The sequence below is a fragment of the Sapajus apella genome, unplaced genomic scaffold (assembly GCF_009761245.1).
Source record: "Sapajus apella isolate SASKATOON/1434 unplaced genomic scaffold, GSC_monkey_1.0 scaffold2, whole genome shotgun sequence".
In the NCBI taxonomy this organism is placed as follows: Eukaryota; Metazoa; Chordata; class Mammalia; order Primates; family Cebidae; genus Sapajus; species Sapajus apella.
This window is the reverse complement of record NW_022436942.1, coordinates 52,878,230-52,897,487: the sequence shown is the minus strand read 5'-3', so window position 1 is coordinate 52,897,487 and position 19,258 is coordinate 52,878,230. Positions and strand designations below refer to the sequence as shown.

The following is a 19,258-nucleotide window of genomic DNA, read 5'->3' as shown; positions in this document are numbered from 1 at the left end:
TAGTTTGAAATCAGGTAGCTTGATGCCTCCAACTTTGTTCTTTTTGCTTAGGATTGTCTTGGCTATGCAGGCTCTCTTTTGGTTCCATATGAAGTTTAAAATGTTTTTTTTCCAGTTCTGTGAAGAAGGTCGATGGGAGCTTGATGGGGATAGCATTGAATCTGTAAATTACTTTGGGGAGTATGGCCATTTTCATGATACTGATTCTTCCTAACCATGAGCATGGGATGTTTTTCCATCTGTTTGTGTCCTCTCTTATTTCCTTGAGCAGTGGTTTGTAGTTTTCCTTGAAGAGGTGTATTACATCCTTTGTTAGTTGTATTACTAGGTGTTTTATTCTCTTTGTAGCAATTGTGAACGGGAGTTTGCTCATGATTTGGCTCTTTGCCTGTTACTGGTGTATAGGAATGCTTGTGATTTCTGCACATTGATTTTGTATCCTGAGACTTTGCCGAAGTTGCTTATCAGCTTAAGAAGGTTTTGGAGCCGGGCGCGGTGGCTCAAGCCTGTAATCCCAGCACTTTGGGAGGCTGAGGCGGGTGGATCACGAGGTCAAGAGATCGAGACCATCCTGGTCAACATGGTGAAACCCCGTCTCTACTAAAAATATAAAACATTAGCTGGGCATGGTGGCGCATGCCTGTAATCCCAGCTACTCAGGAGGTTGAGGCAGGAGAATTGCCTGAACCCAGTAGGCGGAGGTTGCGGTGAGCCAAGATCGCGCCATTGCACTCCAGCCTGGGTATCAAGAGTGAAACTCCGTCTCAAAAAAAAAAAAAAAAAAAGAAGGTTTTGGGCTGAGACGATGGGGTCTTCTAAATATACGATCATGTTGTCTGCAAATAGAGACAATTTGACTTCCTCTTTTCCTAATGAATACCCTTTATTTATTTTTCTTCCTAATTGTTCTGGCTTGAACTTCTAGTACTACATTGAATAGGAATGGTGAGAGTAGACATCCTTGTCTAGTCCCAGTTTTCAAAGGGAATACTTCCAGTGTTTGCCCACTCAGTATGACATTGGCTGTTGGTTTGTCATAAATAGCTTTTATTATTTTGAGATACATTCCATTGATACCTAGTTTATTGAGGGTTTTTAGCATAAAGGCTGTTGACTTTTGTCGAAGGCCTTCTCTGCATCTATTGAGATAATCGTGGTGTTTGTCTTTGGTTCTATTTATGTTGTGGATTACGTTTATAGATTTGCGAATGTTGAACCAGCCTTGCATCCCCAGGATGAAGCCTACTTGATTGTGATGGATAAGTTTTTTGATGTGCTGTTGCATTCGGTTTGCCAATATTTTATTGAATATTTTTGTATCAGTGTTCATCATGGATATTGGCCTGAAGTTTTCTTTTTTAGTTGTGTTTCTGCCAGATTTTGCTATCAGAATGATGTTGGTCTCATAAAATGAGTTAGGGAGGATTCCCTCTTTTTGTATTGTTTGGAATGATTTCAAAAGGAATGGTACTAGCTCCTCTTTGTACATCTGGTAGAATTCAGCTGTGAACCTGTCTGGACCTGGAGTTTTTTTGGTTGGTAGGCTATTAATTGCTGCCTCAACTTCAGCTCTTGTTATTATCTATTCAGGGTTTCAATTTCTTCCTGGTTTAGTCTTGGGAGGGTGCAAATGTCCAGGAATTTATCCATTTCTTCCAGATTTACTGGTTTATTTGCATAGAGCTGTTTGTAGTATTCTTTGATGGTAGTTTGTATTTCTGTGGAATCGGTGGTGATCTCCCCTTTATTGTTTTCTACTGCATCTATTCGATTCTTGTCTCTTTTCTTTTTTATTAGTCTGGCTAGCGGTCTATCTATTTTGTTGATCTTTAAAAAAAAAACAGCTCCTGGATTTATTGATTTTTTGAAGGGTTTTTTGTGTCTCTATCTCCTTCACTTCTGCTCTGATCTTAGTTATTTCTTGTCTTCTGCTTGCTTTTGGTTTTTTGGATCTTTCCATTTTGATGAGGGTGTCGATTTTAGATCTTTCCTCACTTCTCATATGGGCATTTATTGCTATAAATTTCCCTCTAGACACTGCTTTAAATGTGTCCCAGAGATTCTGGTATGTTGTGTCTTCATTTTCATTGGTTTCGAAGAACATTTTTCTTTAACAAAATACCATTTAATAAAAAATGCATGCAAACAGAACAAATGCAAAAAAAAAATGCCAATGATGCCAGTGTCTTAGAGTGTTACACATGCAATTATCACATAAACCAACAATCCCACTTATAGTTATTTATTTCAGTGAAAGGAAAGCTATGTTCACACAAACTCCTATATTTGGATATTTGTAGCAGTATATTCATAATTGCAAAAGCCTGGAGACAATCCAGATGTCCTACAAAGGGTGAATGTATAAACAAACTTATGCATTTATACAGTGAAACTACTCAGCAATAAAAAGAAATGAATGATTGATACATGCAGCAACTTGGGTAGATCTCAAAGAATATTTTTATTTTTGCCTTCATTTCATTGTTTATCCATTCATCATTCGGAAGCAAGTTGTTCAGTTTCCGTGTAGTTGTGCAGTTTTCAGTTTCTTTATCCTGAGTTCTAATTTGATTGCGCTGTGGTCTGAGAGACTGTTATGATTTCTGTTCTTTTGCATTTGCTGAGGAGTGATTTACTTCCAATTATGTGGTCAATTTTAGAGTAAGTGTGATGTGTTGAGAAGAATGTATATTCTGTGGATTTGGGGTGGAGAGTTCTGTAGATGTCTATTAGGTTCCCTTGGTCCAGATCTGTGTTCAAGTCCTGAATATCCTTGTTAATTTTCTGTCTTGTTGATCTGTCTAATATTGACAGTGGAGTGTTAAAGTCTCCCACTATTATTGTGCAGGTGTGTAAGTCTCTTTGTAGGTCATTAAGAACTTGTTTTATGTATGTGAGTGCTCCTGTATTGGGTGCATATATATTTAGGATAGTTCACTCTTCTTACTGCTTTGATCTTTTACCATTATGTAATGCCCTTCTTTGTTTCTTTTGATCTTTGTTGGTTTAAAATCCATTTTATCAGAGACTAGGATTGTGATCCCTGCTTTTTTTTGCTTTCCATTTGCTTCTTTATTTTGAGTCTATGTGTATCTTTGTGTGTGAGATGGGTCTCCTGAATACAGCACACCGATGGGTCTTGACCCTTTATCCAGTTTGCCAGTCTGTGTCTTTTGATTGGGACATTTTGCCATTTACATTTAATGTTAATATTGTTATGTTTGAATTTGATCCTGCCATTTTGTTGCTGGTTGGTTGTTTTGTCCATTAGTTGACGCAGTTTCTTCATTGCATCATTGGTCTTTACCATTTGGTACGTTTTTGTGGTGGCTAGTACTGGTTGTTCCTTTCCATGTTTAGTGCTTCCTTCAGGAGCTCTTGTAAGGTAGGTCTAGTGGTGATGAAATCTCTCAGCAATTGCTTGTCCGTAAAGGATTTTATTTCTCCTTCACTTATGAAGCTTAGTTTGGCTGCATGTGAGAATCTGGGTTGAAAGTTCTTTTCTTTAAGGTTGTTGAATATTGGCCCCCACTGTCTTCTGGCTTGTAGGGTTTCTACTGAGAGGTCCTCTGTGAGTCTGATGGGCTTCCCTTTGTGGGTGACCTGACCTTTCTCTCTGGCTGCTCTTAGCATTTTTTACTTCATTTCAACCCTGTTGAATCTAATGATTATGTGCCTTGGGGTTGCTCTTCTTGAGGAGTATCTTTGTGATATTCTCTGTATTTCCTTAGTTTGAATGTTTGCCTGCATTGCTAGGTTGGGGAAGTTCTCCTGGATAATATCCTGAAGAGTGTTTTCCAATTTGTTTCCATTCTCCCTGTCACTTTCAGGTATACCAATCAAACGCAGATTTGGTCTTTTCACATAGTCCTGTGTTTCTTGGAGGCTATATTTGTTTCTTTTACTCTTTTTTCTCCAGTCTTACCTTGTTTTATTTCACTGAGTTGATCTTCAATCTCTGATATCCTTTCTCCTGCTTGATTGATTCAGCTACAGAAACTTCTATATGCCTTGCAAAGTTCCTGTGCTGTGTTTTTCAGCTCCATCAAGTTGTTTATGTTCTTCTCTAAGCTGGTTACTCTAGTTAGCATTTCGTCTAGGCTTTTTTCAAGGTTTTTAGTTTCTTTGCATTTGGTTAGAACATGTTAGCTCAGAGAAGTTTGTTATTACCCACCTTCTGAAGCCTGCTTCTGTCAGTTCATCAAACTCATTCTCCATCCTGTTTTGCTACCTTGCTAGTGAGGAATTGTGGTCCATTGGAGAGGTGTTCTCGTTTTTGTTAATTTCATCCCTTTTGCTCTGGTTTCTTCCTCTCTTCATGAATTCATCTATCTTTGGTCTTTGAAGTTGGTGATTTCGGATGGAATCCCTGAGTGGATGTCCTTTCTGTTGAAGTTGAAGGTATTTCTCTTGTATGAGGCATGTTTTTGGTTATGCAATGTCAGGAAGCCACTTGATGATGTAGTCTGTCACTTGTCTGCCTGCAGAGGCACTGCTGGCTGCTTCGGGCTCAGCCCGGCTGCTGGGTAGTCCTCCTCTGAGTTTTGTTTACACATGTGAGATTAAGCTCAACTTCCCAATGGCTTCCTTCCTCCTGCTGAGCTCAGTCGTCCCGAGTCGATTTCAAACTGATGTGTTGACTGCAAAACTCTAGCAAAAGGGCTTCAGTTTGCTGGACTTTGTCGGGGTGGGACCTGCAAGCCATATCACCTGTTTCCCTACTTTCAACTGTTCCTCTTTCTGGGGGACGGATAGTTCCATCCTGCAGGTGTTCTCAGCATTAGTCAAGACTTTTGCAGGTCTGTGCCAACAACTGGCAGTGCTGGGCAGGCCAGAGCTGTTGCTCAGATCTGTGTTGATAACTCGCACTTTTCAGCCCAGTGGCATTCCTGTACTATAGGTTGTGGAGGCTATGGGGGAAGTGCAATATCTGGACCGGAGTCTCAAGGGGGTAAGGTCCCCTGATCCTCTGGGCAAGTTGTACTTCCCAGGTTGGGCAGTGCCCACCCTGTTTCAGTTAGCCCTTTTTGAGCTACCTCTGCCTTGCTTTGGTTCACCCTCTTTGAGCTATTCCCACTGTCCAACCAGACCCATTGAAATGAACCTGGTACCTCGTTTGTGAATGTGGAGATCACGCACCTTCTGGGTCTCTCTCGCTGGGAACTGCTCTGCGGAGTTGTTCCTATTTGACTCTCTTGGCAGAAATCACATTTAGTTTATTATTCTAGGAATACAGGTGGCTTACCAGGCAAAATTGTTCAGTGTAATTTGACACCCTAACAGAACAAAGAAGGAAAACTATTGTCATCATCTTAATAGACATAGAAACATAGTTTGATAACATTCACCACCCATTCATGATAGAAAGTTTTGCCAAACTAGGAACAGAAGGGAATTTTCAATCTTATAAATGATATCTGCAAAAATTTCTATAAAAATTGTGTAAAAAAAGAATTTTTTTTTACAAAAAAAAGATAATATATCATGAGCTTTTAGGTTTTATTCTAGGAATACAGGTGGCTTAAGAGGCAAAATTGTTCAGTGTAATTCAACACCCTAACAGAACAAAGAAGGAAAACTATTGTGATCGTCTTAATATACATAGAAACATAGTTTCACAGCATTCACCACCCATTCACAATAAACACTTTTGCCAAATTAGGAACAGAAGGGAATTTTCAATCTTATAAATGGTGTCTACAAAAATCTTAATCAGTAAGTAATATCAAACTTACTGATTAAAAATATTGGCCACTTCTCCTTACTTACCCAAGGTCAGGAGCAAGACAGATATCTCTGCTATCACCATTTGGTTTAATGTTTTATTAGAGGTTCTAGCTAGTGTAATAAGACAAGAAAAAGAAATGGAGGGGGAGGCTGGCCAAGATGGCCACCAAGAAGCAGCTAGTGTGTGCCACTTTCACGGAGAGAAATTGAAGGGTTAAGTAAATACAGCACCTTCAACTGAATCATCCAGGTGCATGCATTGGGATTTATCAAGAAAACAGCTTGACCCAGAAAGAATGGAGAAAAGCAAGCAGGACAGTAGCACACTTGTGAGTAACATGGAGCCAGGGGAGCCTCCTCTTCCCAGGGAAGGGGTGAGTGAGTGAGTGACCCTGGTGATCCACGCTTCTTCCTTGGATCTTTGCAACCCTTGGGTCAGGAGATCCCCTTGAGAACCCACTTTGCCAGGGCCTGCAACTTGATACAGACAGTTATGTGGAGTCTCAGCAATGCAGCCACTCAGATACACACAGAGTCCTGGGAGCTTTAGATACCCAGGTTTCCCATCAAAAGCAACTGCAGCTCCAACAAAGCAGGTTAGACCCCTGTACATACCCATAGGAAAGGGGCTGAATCCGGGGGGTGGAGCAGTGACAGTCTGCAGGCCCCACTACCATGGTACCTCATAGGATAAGACCCACTGGCTTAGAATATAGCCAGCCTCTGGTAGCAGTGTTACACCTCTCTGAGATGGAGCTTACAGAGAGAGGGGTGGGCCGCCATCTTTGCTGTTTTGCAACCTTAGCTATTATTGTGTTCAGTGCAGCCACCCTATGGAAAAGTGCCCAGACCCTGCTTCTCAATGGGTGGGGGACCTCCCAACCAGGGTCTCTAGTTACCCATGGTGTTTGCCAGCTGGCAGTGGTTCCAAGCCTCCCTAGGACAGAGTTCTCAGGGGGAGGGATGGGCTGCCATCTTTGATGTTTCACATTCTTAGCCATTGTTGCCTTGGGGCTCTAAGGAGCCTAATATGGTTAGGGACTGGAGTAGTCCCCTAGTGCAGTGCAACAGCTCTAAGAAGTTGCCAGACTGCTTTTTCATGTGGCTCCTGGATCTTGGTTCTCCTCACTGGGTGGAATCTCCTGACTGAGGTCTACAACCATACCCCTACCCGTGTTTTCTGGCCAGCAAGAGTTTCAAACCTCCCTGGAATGGAGCTTTCAGAGGGAGGAGCAGGTCACCAACTTTTCTATTTCACAACCTTAGCTGTTTGCCTCTGGGATTTGGAGAGTCCGAAGCAACTGGGGATCGAGCACACCCCCATCTCAGCACAACTGCTCCGGGAAAAAGTGGCCAAACTGATTTTTTTACATCAGTCCCTAATCCCATTCTTCCTCACTGGACAGGACCTTTTAACCAGGGTTTCCAGCCCCGACACCAGTGTTTTTTGGATGGCAGCAGTTTCAAACCTCCCTGGGACAGAGCTCCCAAATCAAGGATTGGGCCATCTTTTCTGCTGTTTATCAGCCTTAGCTGTTGCCTTCAGGCTTTAGAGAGTCTGAGGTGACTGGGGGTTGGAGTGGACCCCTAGCAAAGTATGGCTGCCTTGTAGAAAAGTGGATAAACTGCTTTTTTTATGTGGGTCCCTGATCCTGTTACTTGGTAGGTGGGATCTCCCAACCAAAGTCTTTAGCCACCTCTTGTTAGTGTGTTCTGCTGGCAACAGGTCCGTGTCTCCCTGGGACAGAGCTCCCAGAAGGAAGGGCAGTCCACCATCTTTGCTGTTTCACAGACTTCCCTATTGATCCCTTCAGGTACTAGAAAATCAGAGATGAAAAGGGACTGGAGCAGAACCCCAGCATACTGCAGCAGCCCTATAGAAAACTGGCTAGACTGTTACGTGGGTCCCTGATTCTGTATCTTCTCACTGAGCAGGTCCTCCCAATCTGGGTCTCTAGCCATCCCCTCTAGGGCTATCAAGCCAGTAGCAGCTCTGTTACTCTCTGTGACAGAGCTCCTAGTGGGAGGGATGGGTTGTCATCTTTGCTGTCTTGCAGCCCTCACCCTTACTGTCTCCAGGCTCTGGGGACCAGGGCTGGTATGGATGCCCAACACAAAGCACCTACCTCAGAAAAGTGGCCAGACTGTTCTCCATGCAGGTCCCAGTTCTTACTTCTCCTCCCTGGGCAGGGTAGCCCAACCTCAAACTCTAGCACAACTACCCTGACAGTGCCTGACCACTTCAATCAGAGGCAACCCAGCAGTTAAAGGAACACCCCCACACAGAGATGGAACCAACAGACAGAAGGAATCAAGGGAAGAACTCTGGCAACTCAAATGGTCAGAGTGTCAACTCAAATGGTCACTAGTTCTCCAACAAGGGTTCTTAACCAGGCTGAGTTGGCTGAAGTGACAGAAATAGAATTCAGAAGATGGATAGGAATGAAGATCAAGAATCAGGAGAATGGCAAAACCCAATCCACGGAAACTAAGAATCACAATAAAACAGTACAAGCACTGAGATACTAAATAGCCAGTATGAAAAAGAACCTAACTGATCTGATAAAGCTGAGAAACACACTACAAGAATGTCCAGTGCAATCACAAGTATTAACAGCAGAACAGAGACCAAGCTGAAGAATCTCAGAACTTGAATACTGACTCTCTGGAATAAGACAGAATGGAAAAGAATGGAAAAAAAACTTTCCCAACCTCACTAGAGAGACCAACAGAAAGAACTACAGAGAATAAGATTTCACACAAGAAGATAATTTTCAACACACATAATCATCAGATTTTCCAAGATCAAAATGAAAGAAAGAATTTAAAGGCACTTGGAGAGAAAGGGCAGGTCACCTACAAAGGAAACCCCATCAGGCTAACAGCTGACCTCTAAGCAGGACCCTTTCAAGCCAGAAGAGATTGGGGACCTATAATCAACATTCTTACAAAAAAAAAAAAAAATCTTCAAGAATTTCATATCCAGTCAAACTAACCTTCCTCAACAAAAGAGAAATAAGATCCTTTTTAGATAAATGCTGAGGGAGTTTGTTACCATCAGACCCATCTTATAAGAGATCTTGACAGGAACACCAAATATGGAAAGACAGTTACCATGATTCTGGTGAGAGAGAGCATAAAAAAAAGAAATTGTTATCAGCCAATACAAAACCACAGGTACACAGACTATTGACACTATAAAGCAACCACACAAACAAGCCAGCCTAATAACCACCTAACAACACAATGACAGGTTCAAATCAACACATATCAATACTGACCTTGAATATAAATGGGCTAAGTGCCCCGTTTAAAAGGCACAGAGTGGCAAGCTGAATAAAAAAGCAAGACCCAGTGGTATGCTGTCTTCAACAGATACATCTCACATGCGATGACACCCATAGGCTCAAAATAAACAGATGGAGGAACATCTGCCAAACTAATGGAAATCAGAAAAATACAGGGATTGCACTACTAATTTCAGACAAAACAGATTTTAAACCAACAAAGATCAAAAAAGACAAGGGATCACATAATGGTAAAGGGCTCGATTCAATAAGACCCAACTATCCTAAATATATATGCATTTCAAACCTCCCTGGGACAGAGCTCCCAAATCAAGGATTCGGCCACCTTTTCTGCTGTTTATCAGCCTTAGCTGTTGTCTTCAGGCTTTAGAGAGTCTAAGGTGACTGGGGGTTGGAGTGGACCCCTAGCAAAGTATGGAGTCCAACATAGGAGCACTCAGATTTATAAAGTAGGCTCTTAGAGACCTACAGAGACTTATACCCTGACATAATAATAGTGGGAGATTTCAACACTCCACTCACAGTATTAGATCATTGAGGCAGAAAATTAACACAGATATTCAGGACCTGAACTGAACATTGAACGAGATGGATCTGATAGACATCTACAGAACTCTTCATCCAAAAACGACAGAATATATGTTCTTCTCATGGCCGCATGGCACATACTCTAAAATTGACCACACAGTCAGACATAAAACAATCCTCAGCAAATGCAAAAGAACCAAAATCATACCAAATACACAGCACAATAAAAATTGAAATCAAGACTAAAATTATTGCTCGAAATCATGCGGTTACACAGACGTTATCCTAAATGACTTTTGGGTAAATAATGAAATTAAGGCAAAAATCAAGAAGTTCTTTGAAACTAAGAGAACAAAGATATGGCATACCAGAATCTCTGGGACACATCTAAGGCTATGCTACAAGGGAAAGTTGCAGCACTAAACACCCACTTCACATAGTTTAAAAAAAATCTCAAATTAACAGCCTAGCAGCACAACTAAAAGAATTAGAGGACCAAAAGAAAACCAATCCAAAGCTAGCATTAGAGCTGAACAGAAGGAGATCAAAACATGAACAACCATTCAAAAGATTAATTAATACAGAAGTTGAGTTTTTGAAAAAAGTTGATAGGCTACTAGCTACACTAATAAGAGAGAAGATCCAAATAAACACTATTAGAAATGACCAAGGGAATGTTACTACTGACCCCACAGAAATATAAAGAACCGTCAGAGACAACTGTGAACATCTCTATGTATACAAATTAGCAAAGCTAGAAGAGCTAGATAAATTTCTGGACACATACACCTTCCCAAGACTGAACCAGGAAGAAGTTGATTCCTTCTATAATGAGTTCTATAATTGAGGCAGTAGTAAATACCTGCCAACCAAGAAAAGCCCAGGACCAGATGGATTCACAGCCAGATTCTACCAAATCTACCAAGAAGAGCTGATACTGTTTCTACTGAAACTATTACAAAAAATAGAGGAGGAAGAAATCCTTCCCAACTCATTCTGTGAAGCCAGCATTGTCCTGATAACAAAACCTGCCAGAGACACAACAAAGAAAACTTTAGGCCAATGTCCTTGATGAACATTTATGCAGAAATCCTCAACAAAATACTTGTAAATTGAATCCAGTAGCACATCAAAAAGCTAATCTACCATGACAAAGTAGGCTTTATCCCTCGGATGCAAGGTTGGTTCAACATATGCAAATCAATAAATGTGATTCATCTCATAAACAAGACTAAAGACAAAAACCTCATGATTATCTAAATAGATGTAAAAAAGGCTTTTGATAAAATCCAATATTCCTTCATATTAAAAACTCAATAAACTAAGTATTGAAGGAACATACTGCAAAATCCAAGAGCTATCTGTGGCAAACCCATAGCCAGCATCATACTGAATGGGCAAAATCTGAAAGCATTCCCCTTGAAAACCAGCACAAGACAATGATAACCTGTCTTACCACTCCTATTCAACATAGTATTAGAAGTCCTGGCCAGAGTATTCAGGCAAGAGAAAGAAATAAAAGACATCCAAATAGGAGGAGAGGAAGTGAAACTATTGCTGTTTGCAGTCATGATTGTATATTTAGAAAACCTCCATAGTCTCAATCCAAAAAGCTCCTTCAGCTGATAAACAACTTTAGCAAAGTTTCAGGATACAAAGTCAGTGTACAAAAATCACTAGCATTTCTATACCCACCAACAGCCAAGCTCAGAACTAAATCAGGAACACAATCCCATTCACAATTACACAGAATAAAATACCTAGGAATATGCTGAACAGGAAGGTGAGTGATCTCTACAATGATAATTACAAAACACTGCTGAGACAAATCAGAGATGATACAAACAAATGGAAGAACCTTCCATGCTCATGGATAGGAAGAATCAATATCATTAAAATGGTCATACTGCCCAAAGCAGTTTATGGATTCAGTGCTATTTCTGTCATACCACCAATGACATTCTTCATGGAAGTAGAAAAAAAAATTACATATGGAACAAAAAAAGAGCTCAAATAGCCCCAGCAATTCTAGGCCAAAAAAAAAAAGAAAAGAAAAAATAATTTGGGAGGTATCATGCAACCTGACTTAAAACTGTATACTATAGGGCAACAGTAACCAAAACAGCATGATATTGATTCAGAAACAGACACATAGACCAATGGAACAGAACAGAGTAACCAGAAATAAGGCCTCACACCTACAATCATCTGATCTTCAACAAAGCTGACAAAAGCAATGGGAAAAAGGACACTCCATTCATTAAATGGTTCTCAGATAACCAGCTAGCCATATGCAGAAGATTGAAACTGGACCTCTTCCTTACACCATATACAAAAATCAACTTAAGAAGGATTAAAGACTTAAATCCAAAACGATAGAAACACTGGAGGACAACCTCAGCAATACCATTCAGGACATAGGAACTGGCAAAGATTTCATGCCGAAGATGCCAAAAGCAATCACAGCAAAAGCAAAAATTGATAAATGGGTACTAATTAAACTTAAGAGCTTCTGCACAGCAAAAGAAACTGTCAACAGAGTATACACACCTACAGAATGGGAGAAGATATTTGCAAACTATGCATCTGACAAAGGTCTATCTAGCATCTATAAAGAACTTAAAGGAAAAAAACAACCCCAATCAAAAGTGGGCAAAGGACATGAACAGATCATTTTCAAAAGAAGACATACATGTGACCAACAAGCATATGAAAAAGAGCTCAATATCATTGATCATTAGAGAAATGCAAATCAAAACCACAATGAGATGTTGTCTCACACCAGTCAGAATGGCTATTAAAAAATAATAACAGATTCTGACGAGGTTGTGGAGAAAAGGGAATACTTACATGCTGTTAGTAGGAGTACGAATTAACTATTGTGGAAAAGCAGTGTGCTAATTCCTCAAAGAGCTGAAAAAAACAGAACTACCATTGGACCCATCAATCCCATTACTGGGTATGTACCTAAAGTAATATAAATCGGTCTGCCATAAAGACACACACATGCATATGTTCATTGCAACACTTCACAATAGCAAAGGCATGGAATCAACCTAAATGCCCATCAATGGCAGACTGGATAAAGAAAATGCAGTATATATACACCATGAAATACTATACAGCCATAAAAAAGAAAGAGATAATGTCCTTTATAGGTACATGGATGGAGCATTGACACCATTATCCTTAGCACACTAACATGAGAAAAGGAAACCAAATACTGCATGTTCTCATTCTCATAAGTGGGAGCTAAATGATGAGAACACATGGACACAAAGAAGGGAATGGCAGGCACTGGGGCCTACTTGAGAGTGGAGCATGGGAGGAAGGAGAGGATTGGAAAAAAATAGGTACTAGGCTTAGTACCTGGGTGATGAAGTAATCTGTTTACCTATCAAACCAATCTGCACATGAGTTTACCTATAAAACAAATCTGCACATGGTCCTCTGAACCTAAAAAATGTTTTAAGAAAGAAGAAATGGACAAAGAGTAGAAGGGAGGAAGTTATCATTCACAAATGTCACTGTGCATGCATAAAATTCAACTATTAATGTGAATTTTTAAAATTTCTAGATACAAAGTCAAGTAACAAATACTATTTTTCTTTACACACATAATTAGAAAATATTTCAATGCTATTTACAATAGCATAAAAATATATAAAATACCTAGGAATAAATCTAGTGAAAGACGTTTATGACCTCACCTCTACACAGAAATACAAATATTGCTAAGAAAAATTTAAAAATGCCTAGATAAAGGGAAAACTGTACCATATTCATGAGTTGGAAGATTCAGTATTAAGACGTCAGTTCTTCCCAAATTAATCCATAAGTTGAATACAGTTCTAATCAAAGTCTCAGCAGGTTTCTTTGTAGAAATTAGAAAGTAGATTCTAAAATTCATCTGAAAGTACAAAGGACTAGAATAACCAAAGCAGTCTTGAAGAACAGTAAAGCTAGAGGACTTAACTACCAGATATCAACACTAAACTTATGCTACAGTAATTCATTGTGGTATTGGCATAAGGATAAACAGACAAATGGAACAGTGTAGGGTCCAGAAATAGGTTTACATTTAAGGTACCACTGCATTTCAATACAGGATGGTCTTTCAAATAAATAGTACTGAGTCAATTAATTAAACTCAGCCCAACCTCACAACATAGATAAAAATGAACCAAAGGCAGGGCATAGTGGCTCACACCTGTAATCCACACTTTGGGAGGCCAAGGTGGGCAGATCACGAGGTCAGGAGTTCGAGACCAGCCTGGCCAACATGGTGAAATCTCGTCTCTACTAAAAATACAAAAATTAGCTGGGCATGGTGACACATGCCTGTAATCCCAGCTACTCGGGAGGCTGAGGCAGGAGAATTGCTTGAACCGGGACCCGGGAGGTAGAGGTTGCAGTGAGCCAAGATTGTGCACCACTGCACTCCAGCCTGGGCTACAGAGTGAGACTCCGTCTCAAAAAAAAAAAAAAAGAAAATGAACCATAGACCTAAGTGTAAAAGATTTTCTTAAAAAAGCTTCTAGATGAAAACTTGGGAGAAAATTTTAGGATCTTGGGATAGTAAAGATAAACAGGATGCAGAAAGCACTTACTATAAAATATATGATTGATGTAATTTTATTTAAATTAAAAACTTTTTATTAAGGGATACTCTTAAGAGTAAGAAAATGACACCACAGTCTGGAGAAGGTCAATCTGCAATACATATATATCTGACAAATGTTTCATATTTTGAATATATAAAGAACTACAAATAGGAACCAGGTTACTCAAAAGTTTTAATGGACAAAACACTGGGATGGATACTTAACGAGAGAGATCCAGGTGACTAACATGCATAAGAAAAAGCTCTCAATATCTTTAGCTCTAAGGAAAATGCACATTAAAACTACATTGAGATACTACTGTATTTCACCAAAATAGCTAAAAGACTGACCATACCAAGTATTGGCTAAAACGTAGAACAGGCAGAACTCTTACGTATTGCTGGTGGTCATGAAGTTGGTAGAACTGATTTAGAAAACTAGCTGTATCTACTAAAGCTAAAGCATGTATACACTATGACCCACTCATAGGTATATACACAAGAGAATGAGGTACTTCTGCCAAAAACATGTTTAGGAATGTTCATAAATGTTTTATGATATCCCCAAACTGGAAACAATTTAAATTTTCATCAACAGGAAAATGGATAAAATGTGGTATATTTGTACAATGGATGACAACGTTAAAAAACTGTGACATACAACACCACGGCTTAGTCATATAGATAAAATGTTGAGGAAAAAAGTCCAGATACAAAAGAGCATACATTTATGCTTTCTTTCATATTAATGGGTGGATGGATAGATGGACTCCTTAACTATCTATAAATACGTAAGTAAATACCTATGGTGATAAAGACCAGAAGAGTAGTTCCTTTGTCAGGGTAGACAGGAGCATAAGAAAGCCTTCTGGGATATTGGAGGATGTGGGACAATCAAAGCATGAGAAAGAATACTTGTAGCAAAGTTATTTGTAATAGTCCCAACCAGAAACAATGTAGATAACTCTTAATGGTATGCTGAGTGAATATACTAGACTATGCAGTAATCATAAGTGGAATATAATATGTGGCAGTGAATAAAGTGTATAACATCTCACAATGTTGAGTGAAAGTCATAATAAAAGAATACACACTATGTATATGACGTTCAAAAATAGGCAAAAGTAAACTAGAGTTTTGGAAGTAAATTAGTTGGTTACCTTTTCAGAGGATGGTGGGGCTAGCGATTGGAAGGGGGAAAGGCAGGGTCCTTTTAGCATGGTAGTACTCTGACCTACAGGGGAGTCGTGCCATCATTTATTTTGAGGTTTTTCATTGAGCTTTACATTTGTATTCCATGCATTTTTCTATAGGATTATACTTCAGTTAAGAAGAAAAATAACTAAAAGGTTTGTAGCTACTAAATGAGTTTTAACATTATAGGTGTTTTCTATTAAAAAACAAAAGATCTGTTTTGAAAAAAATACGACTGAAAAAAATACGACTTTTTTCCATTTACTTCTTTTGCATTTTACCTGGACTTTTCAATATTATTTAATAAAACCATACAAGATTTACTTTTAGGAATTCTTTCCTTTGTATATTATAAAGTTTAAATGTTTTCCTTCTAAGATTTAGAAAGGCAACTTTTAAACAGATGCATCCATATCTGTCTTAGCTTTCTGTCCCTTTATTAATTTGGTAGTAATTTATAAATGACAAACATGCTTGTAATTTTGAATTTTATTTTTATTTATTTATTTTTAAGATGGGGGATCTTGGTCTGTTGTGTAGGGTGGAGTGGCACAATCATAGCTAACTGTAGCCTTGAATTCCTAGGGTTAATCCATCCTCCTGCCTCAGCCTCCCACTGTGCTTGGCTCAGTTCTCGTAAACACATGCTATGTTCTGGGACAATGGAGAGCTCATTATTTCTTTCTTTTTTTGAGACAAAGTTTCGCTCTGTTGCCAGGCTGGAGTGCAGTGGCACGATCTCGGCTCACTGCAACCCCTGCCTCCCAGGTTTAAGCAATTCTCCTGTCTCAGCCTCCCAAGTAGCTGGGACTATAGGCACATGCCACTACGCCCAGCTAATTTTTGTATTTTTTAGTAGAGACGGGGTTTCACCGTGTTGGCCAGGATGGTCTTGATGTCTTGACCTTATGATCCGCCCACCTCAGTCTCCCAAAGTGCTAGGATTACAGATGTGAGCCACGAAGCCCAGCGGAGCTCATTATTTCTTATCAGATGTACAGGCAGACCCAATAGTAAAATTTAACTCCTTCTCTTTGTAGATTTTTTTATTTGCAGCAATTATTGATACCTATTATTTGGTTTGGCATTCATAATTATTTGTCACATTGAGGATAATAGATTTGTGGTTTACTGTCTTTGCAATTTTCAGTAAGAGCCATGTCTACTAATCTTTTTTCCTAGTATTCACTGAAAACATTCATATATAAATACAGTTTTTGGTGAGTAAAATATTTTCTATATAGTTTAGTTCAAATAAGAGATTATGTATTGACATACTTGTTCATGTTTCTCTTTTTCTAGAGAAAATCTCTTCATGAAAACAAATTGAAAAGACTACGGGAGAAAGTAGAAGTCTTGGAGGCAAAGAAAGAAGAATTGGAAACAGAAAATCAGGTGTTAAATAGGTAATGTGTTTGTATGTGTATCTTCCCCATGTGGTTATTTTGATGTCATAGAACTCAGTCTCTAAGTATAACATACCTTCTTTTCTTTTAAAATGTGCATTTAAAAGATTGCTAAGACAGCTTGATAACTCCTAATGGACTATTCTGTTTATCCCCCCAACTGAAGGTTCCTCCAAACCAAAAGGTCTCTGTCACATGCCAGGTGTTAGTGTTATGTTTGGACTAACAGAAAAGGTCACTGACTTGGGTAGCTAGGAGTGGTGTCAGCTCGTGCTGCTGAGACAAGACAGTTGTAGCTGTTGCGTAGTTCTGAAAGTTGTGGCTACAACTTTGAATCAAAGGTCAGTTTTTGGTTTCCTGGTGTGAAGAGTTATTGAGCTATGGTTTCGGGTTTTGCAGTCACATCCAAGCATATTCGATGATCAGGATCGTCAGTATGTTTAAAGGCAGAGATTTGTCATACTAAGTTGGTGGTAGTGGCATTATATGACCCGTTTGATTCAAGTTAAGAAAAATCTTTTGATTTTAGTGAATTAGTGATAGTCTCCAGCACCTTAGCTATTAAGTATTCAAATTTTCTGTAGTGGAAATTGCTATAATATCATGCAGTGATGTTTTATGATGTGCACTGGTGTTCTTGGGTACAGTTATTATCAAAATGCAAACAATTGTTTTTTAAACAACATTCTAGAGTTTTCTAGACTGTAGAATTACTGCCAGCCTTACAATACTGTATTCCAAAGTAGCAAGCCACCTTTAGTTTATTAATTTTGTAGTAATTTATAAATTACAAACATGCTTGTAATTTTGAATTTTGTTTCAATTTTTTTTTTTTTTTTTTAAATAGGCTCTTGGTCTCTTGTCCAGGGTGGAGTGCAGTGGCACAATCATACTTAACTGTAGCCTCAGACTCCTAGGCTTAATCCATTCTCCTGCCTCAGCATCTCAAAGCACGGGTATTATAAGCATGAGCCACCATTCCTGGCTCAGTCCTTCTGAAACAAAATTAAACTTACTTCCTCTTCCATAAACAATATTGAAATGTTAGCAATTCAAGATTGGCCAGCTATGATGCAGATCATCTAGAATTTGACTGATTTTGAAATTATATTTGACTACTTTTGTGATTAATGGTTATGAATGTCATGTCCAAAAAGATGATGATCTGTGAAGGCCTGGAAATTAAGCCTTTTTTCTCCATGTCATTCTTTCCTAAAGTCATGGAGCTTCATGTTTGTGATTACCTATTATAATAGGAAAAACCAGTGTTTTTCCTATTCTCACACAGTCAACACAACAATTCTGACACCAGATGTTTGAGGTTTTTTCCTATATATGAATTAATCAGTTCTCCAATGGACATGAACTAGGTGTCCTATAATTCAGTAATTATAAGTCTGATACTATCTACCTGGATTTAGCATGAGATCCCACAAGTAGAGGACTCAGTCCCACAAGACAGCCCCCCAACTTCAGAATGCAGCCATAAGCTCCAGGTTGTAATCCGTGCTTCTGACTGACAGGCTAAAAATGGCTATAAATTGGGATTCCCATGACCTGCTCATCATGTTCCATTAATTTGCTAGAGCAGCTTACAAAACACAAGGAGACTTTACTTATGTTAACCAGTTTATTAGAAAGGATATTACAAAAGATATAGATGAGCAGCCACCTAAAAGAGATACATAGGAAAAGGTACGAGGAAGGGGATGTGGAGTTTCCATGCCCTCTCTGGGCATGCCTGCCTTCAGATACCTCCATGTGTTCAGCAGCCCAGAAGCTCTCTGACCCCGTCCTTTTGGATTTTTATGGAGGCTTCATTACATAGACATGATTGATTACATCATTGGCCATTGGTGATCAACTCAAACCTTAGCCCTCTACCTTCCCAGATGTTATGGGGTAGGGTTGGAGAGTGGGGCTGAAAGTTCCAACCCTCTAATCATGCCTTGGTTTTTCTGGTGACCTGCCCCATTGTGAAGCTATTCAGGGGCCTGTAGCCACCAGTCGTCTTATTAATACACAAAAGATACTCTTATCACTGCAGAGATTCCCAGAGTTTTAGGAGCTGTGTGCCAGGAACCAGGGCAAAGACCAAATATGTATTTCTTACTATAATATCATACTGACATTTAAAAAATTAGATTGAACTATGTGAAATTCTAATTCAAATACTTGTCCATATTTCACCTATAAAAATGGCAATTTTGTAAGGTTCAATTCAGCATTTTCTTTACACTTGACCCTTGACAACATGGGCTTGAATTGCATGGGTCTACTTATATGCAGATTTTTTTTCAGGCAAACATGGATCGAAAATACAGTATTCACAGGATGTGAAACCCACCAGTTCAGAGATCCAACTTTTCCATTATGTGAGTTCTGCAGGGCTGACTGCAGGACTTGAGTATGCATAGGCTTCGATATATGAGGACTAATCCCATGTGTATACTGAGGGATGAACTGTATTTTTATTTGATTCTTTCTGTAAG

At 39.2% G+C, this 19,258-nt stretch overlaps 1 protein-coding gene across 1 annotated transcript in view; it reads left to right on the top strand.

Annotated features, from left to right (window-relative positions):
* CEP83 (centrosomal protein 83) overlaps positions 1-19,258 on the top strand; it is a 111,157-nt gene that overhangs the window by 89,766 nt on the left and 2,133 nt on the right. The window contains exon 13 of the mRNA XM_032297994.1: positions 16,663-16,766. Coding sequence (XP_032153885.1) covers positions 16,663-16,766 — 104 coding nt within the window. The remainder of the gene's footprint in view (positions 1-16,662; positions 16,767-19,258) is intronic.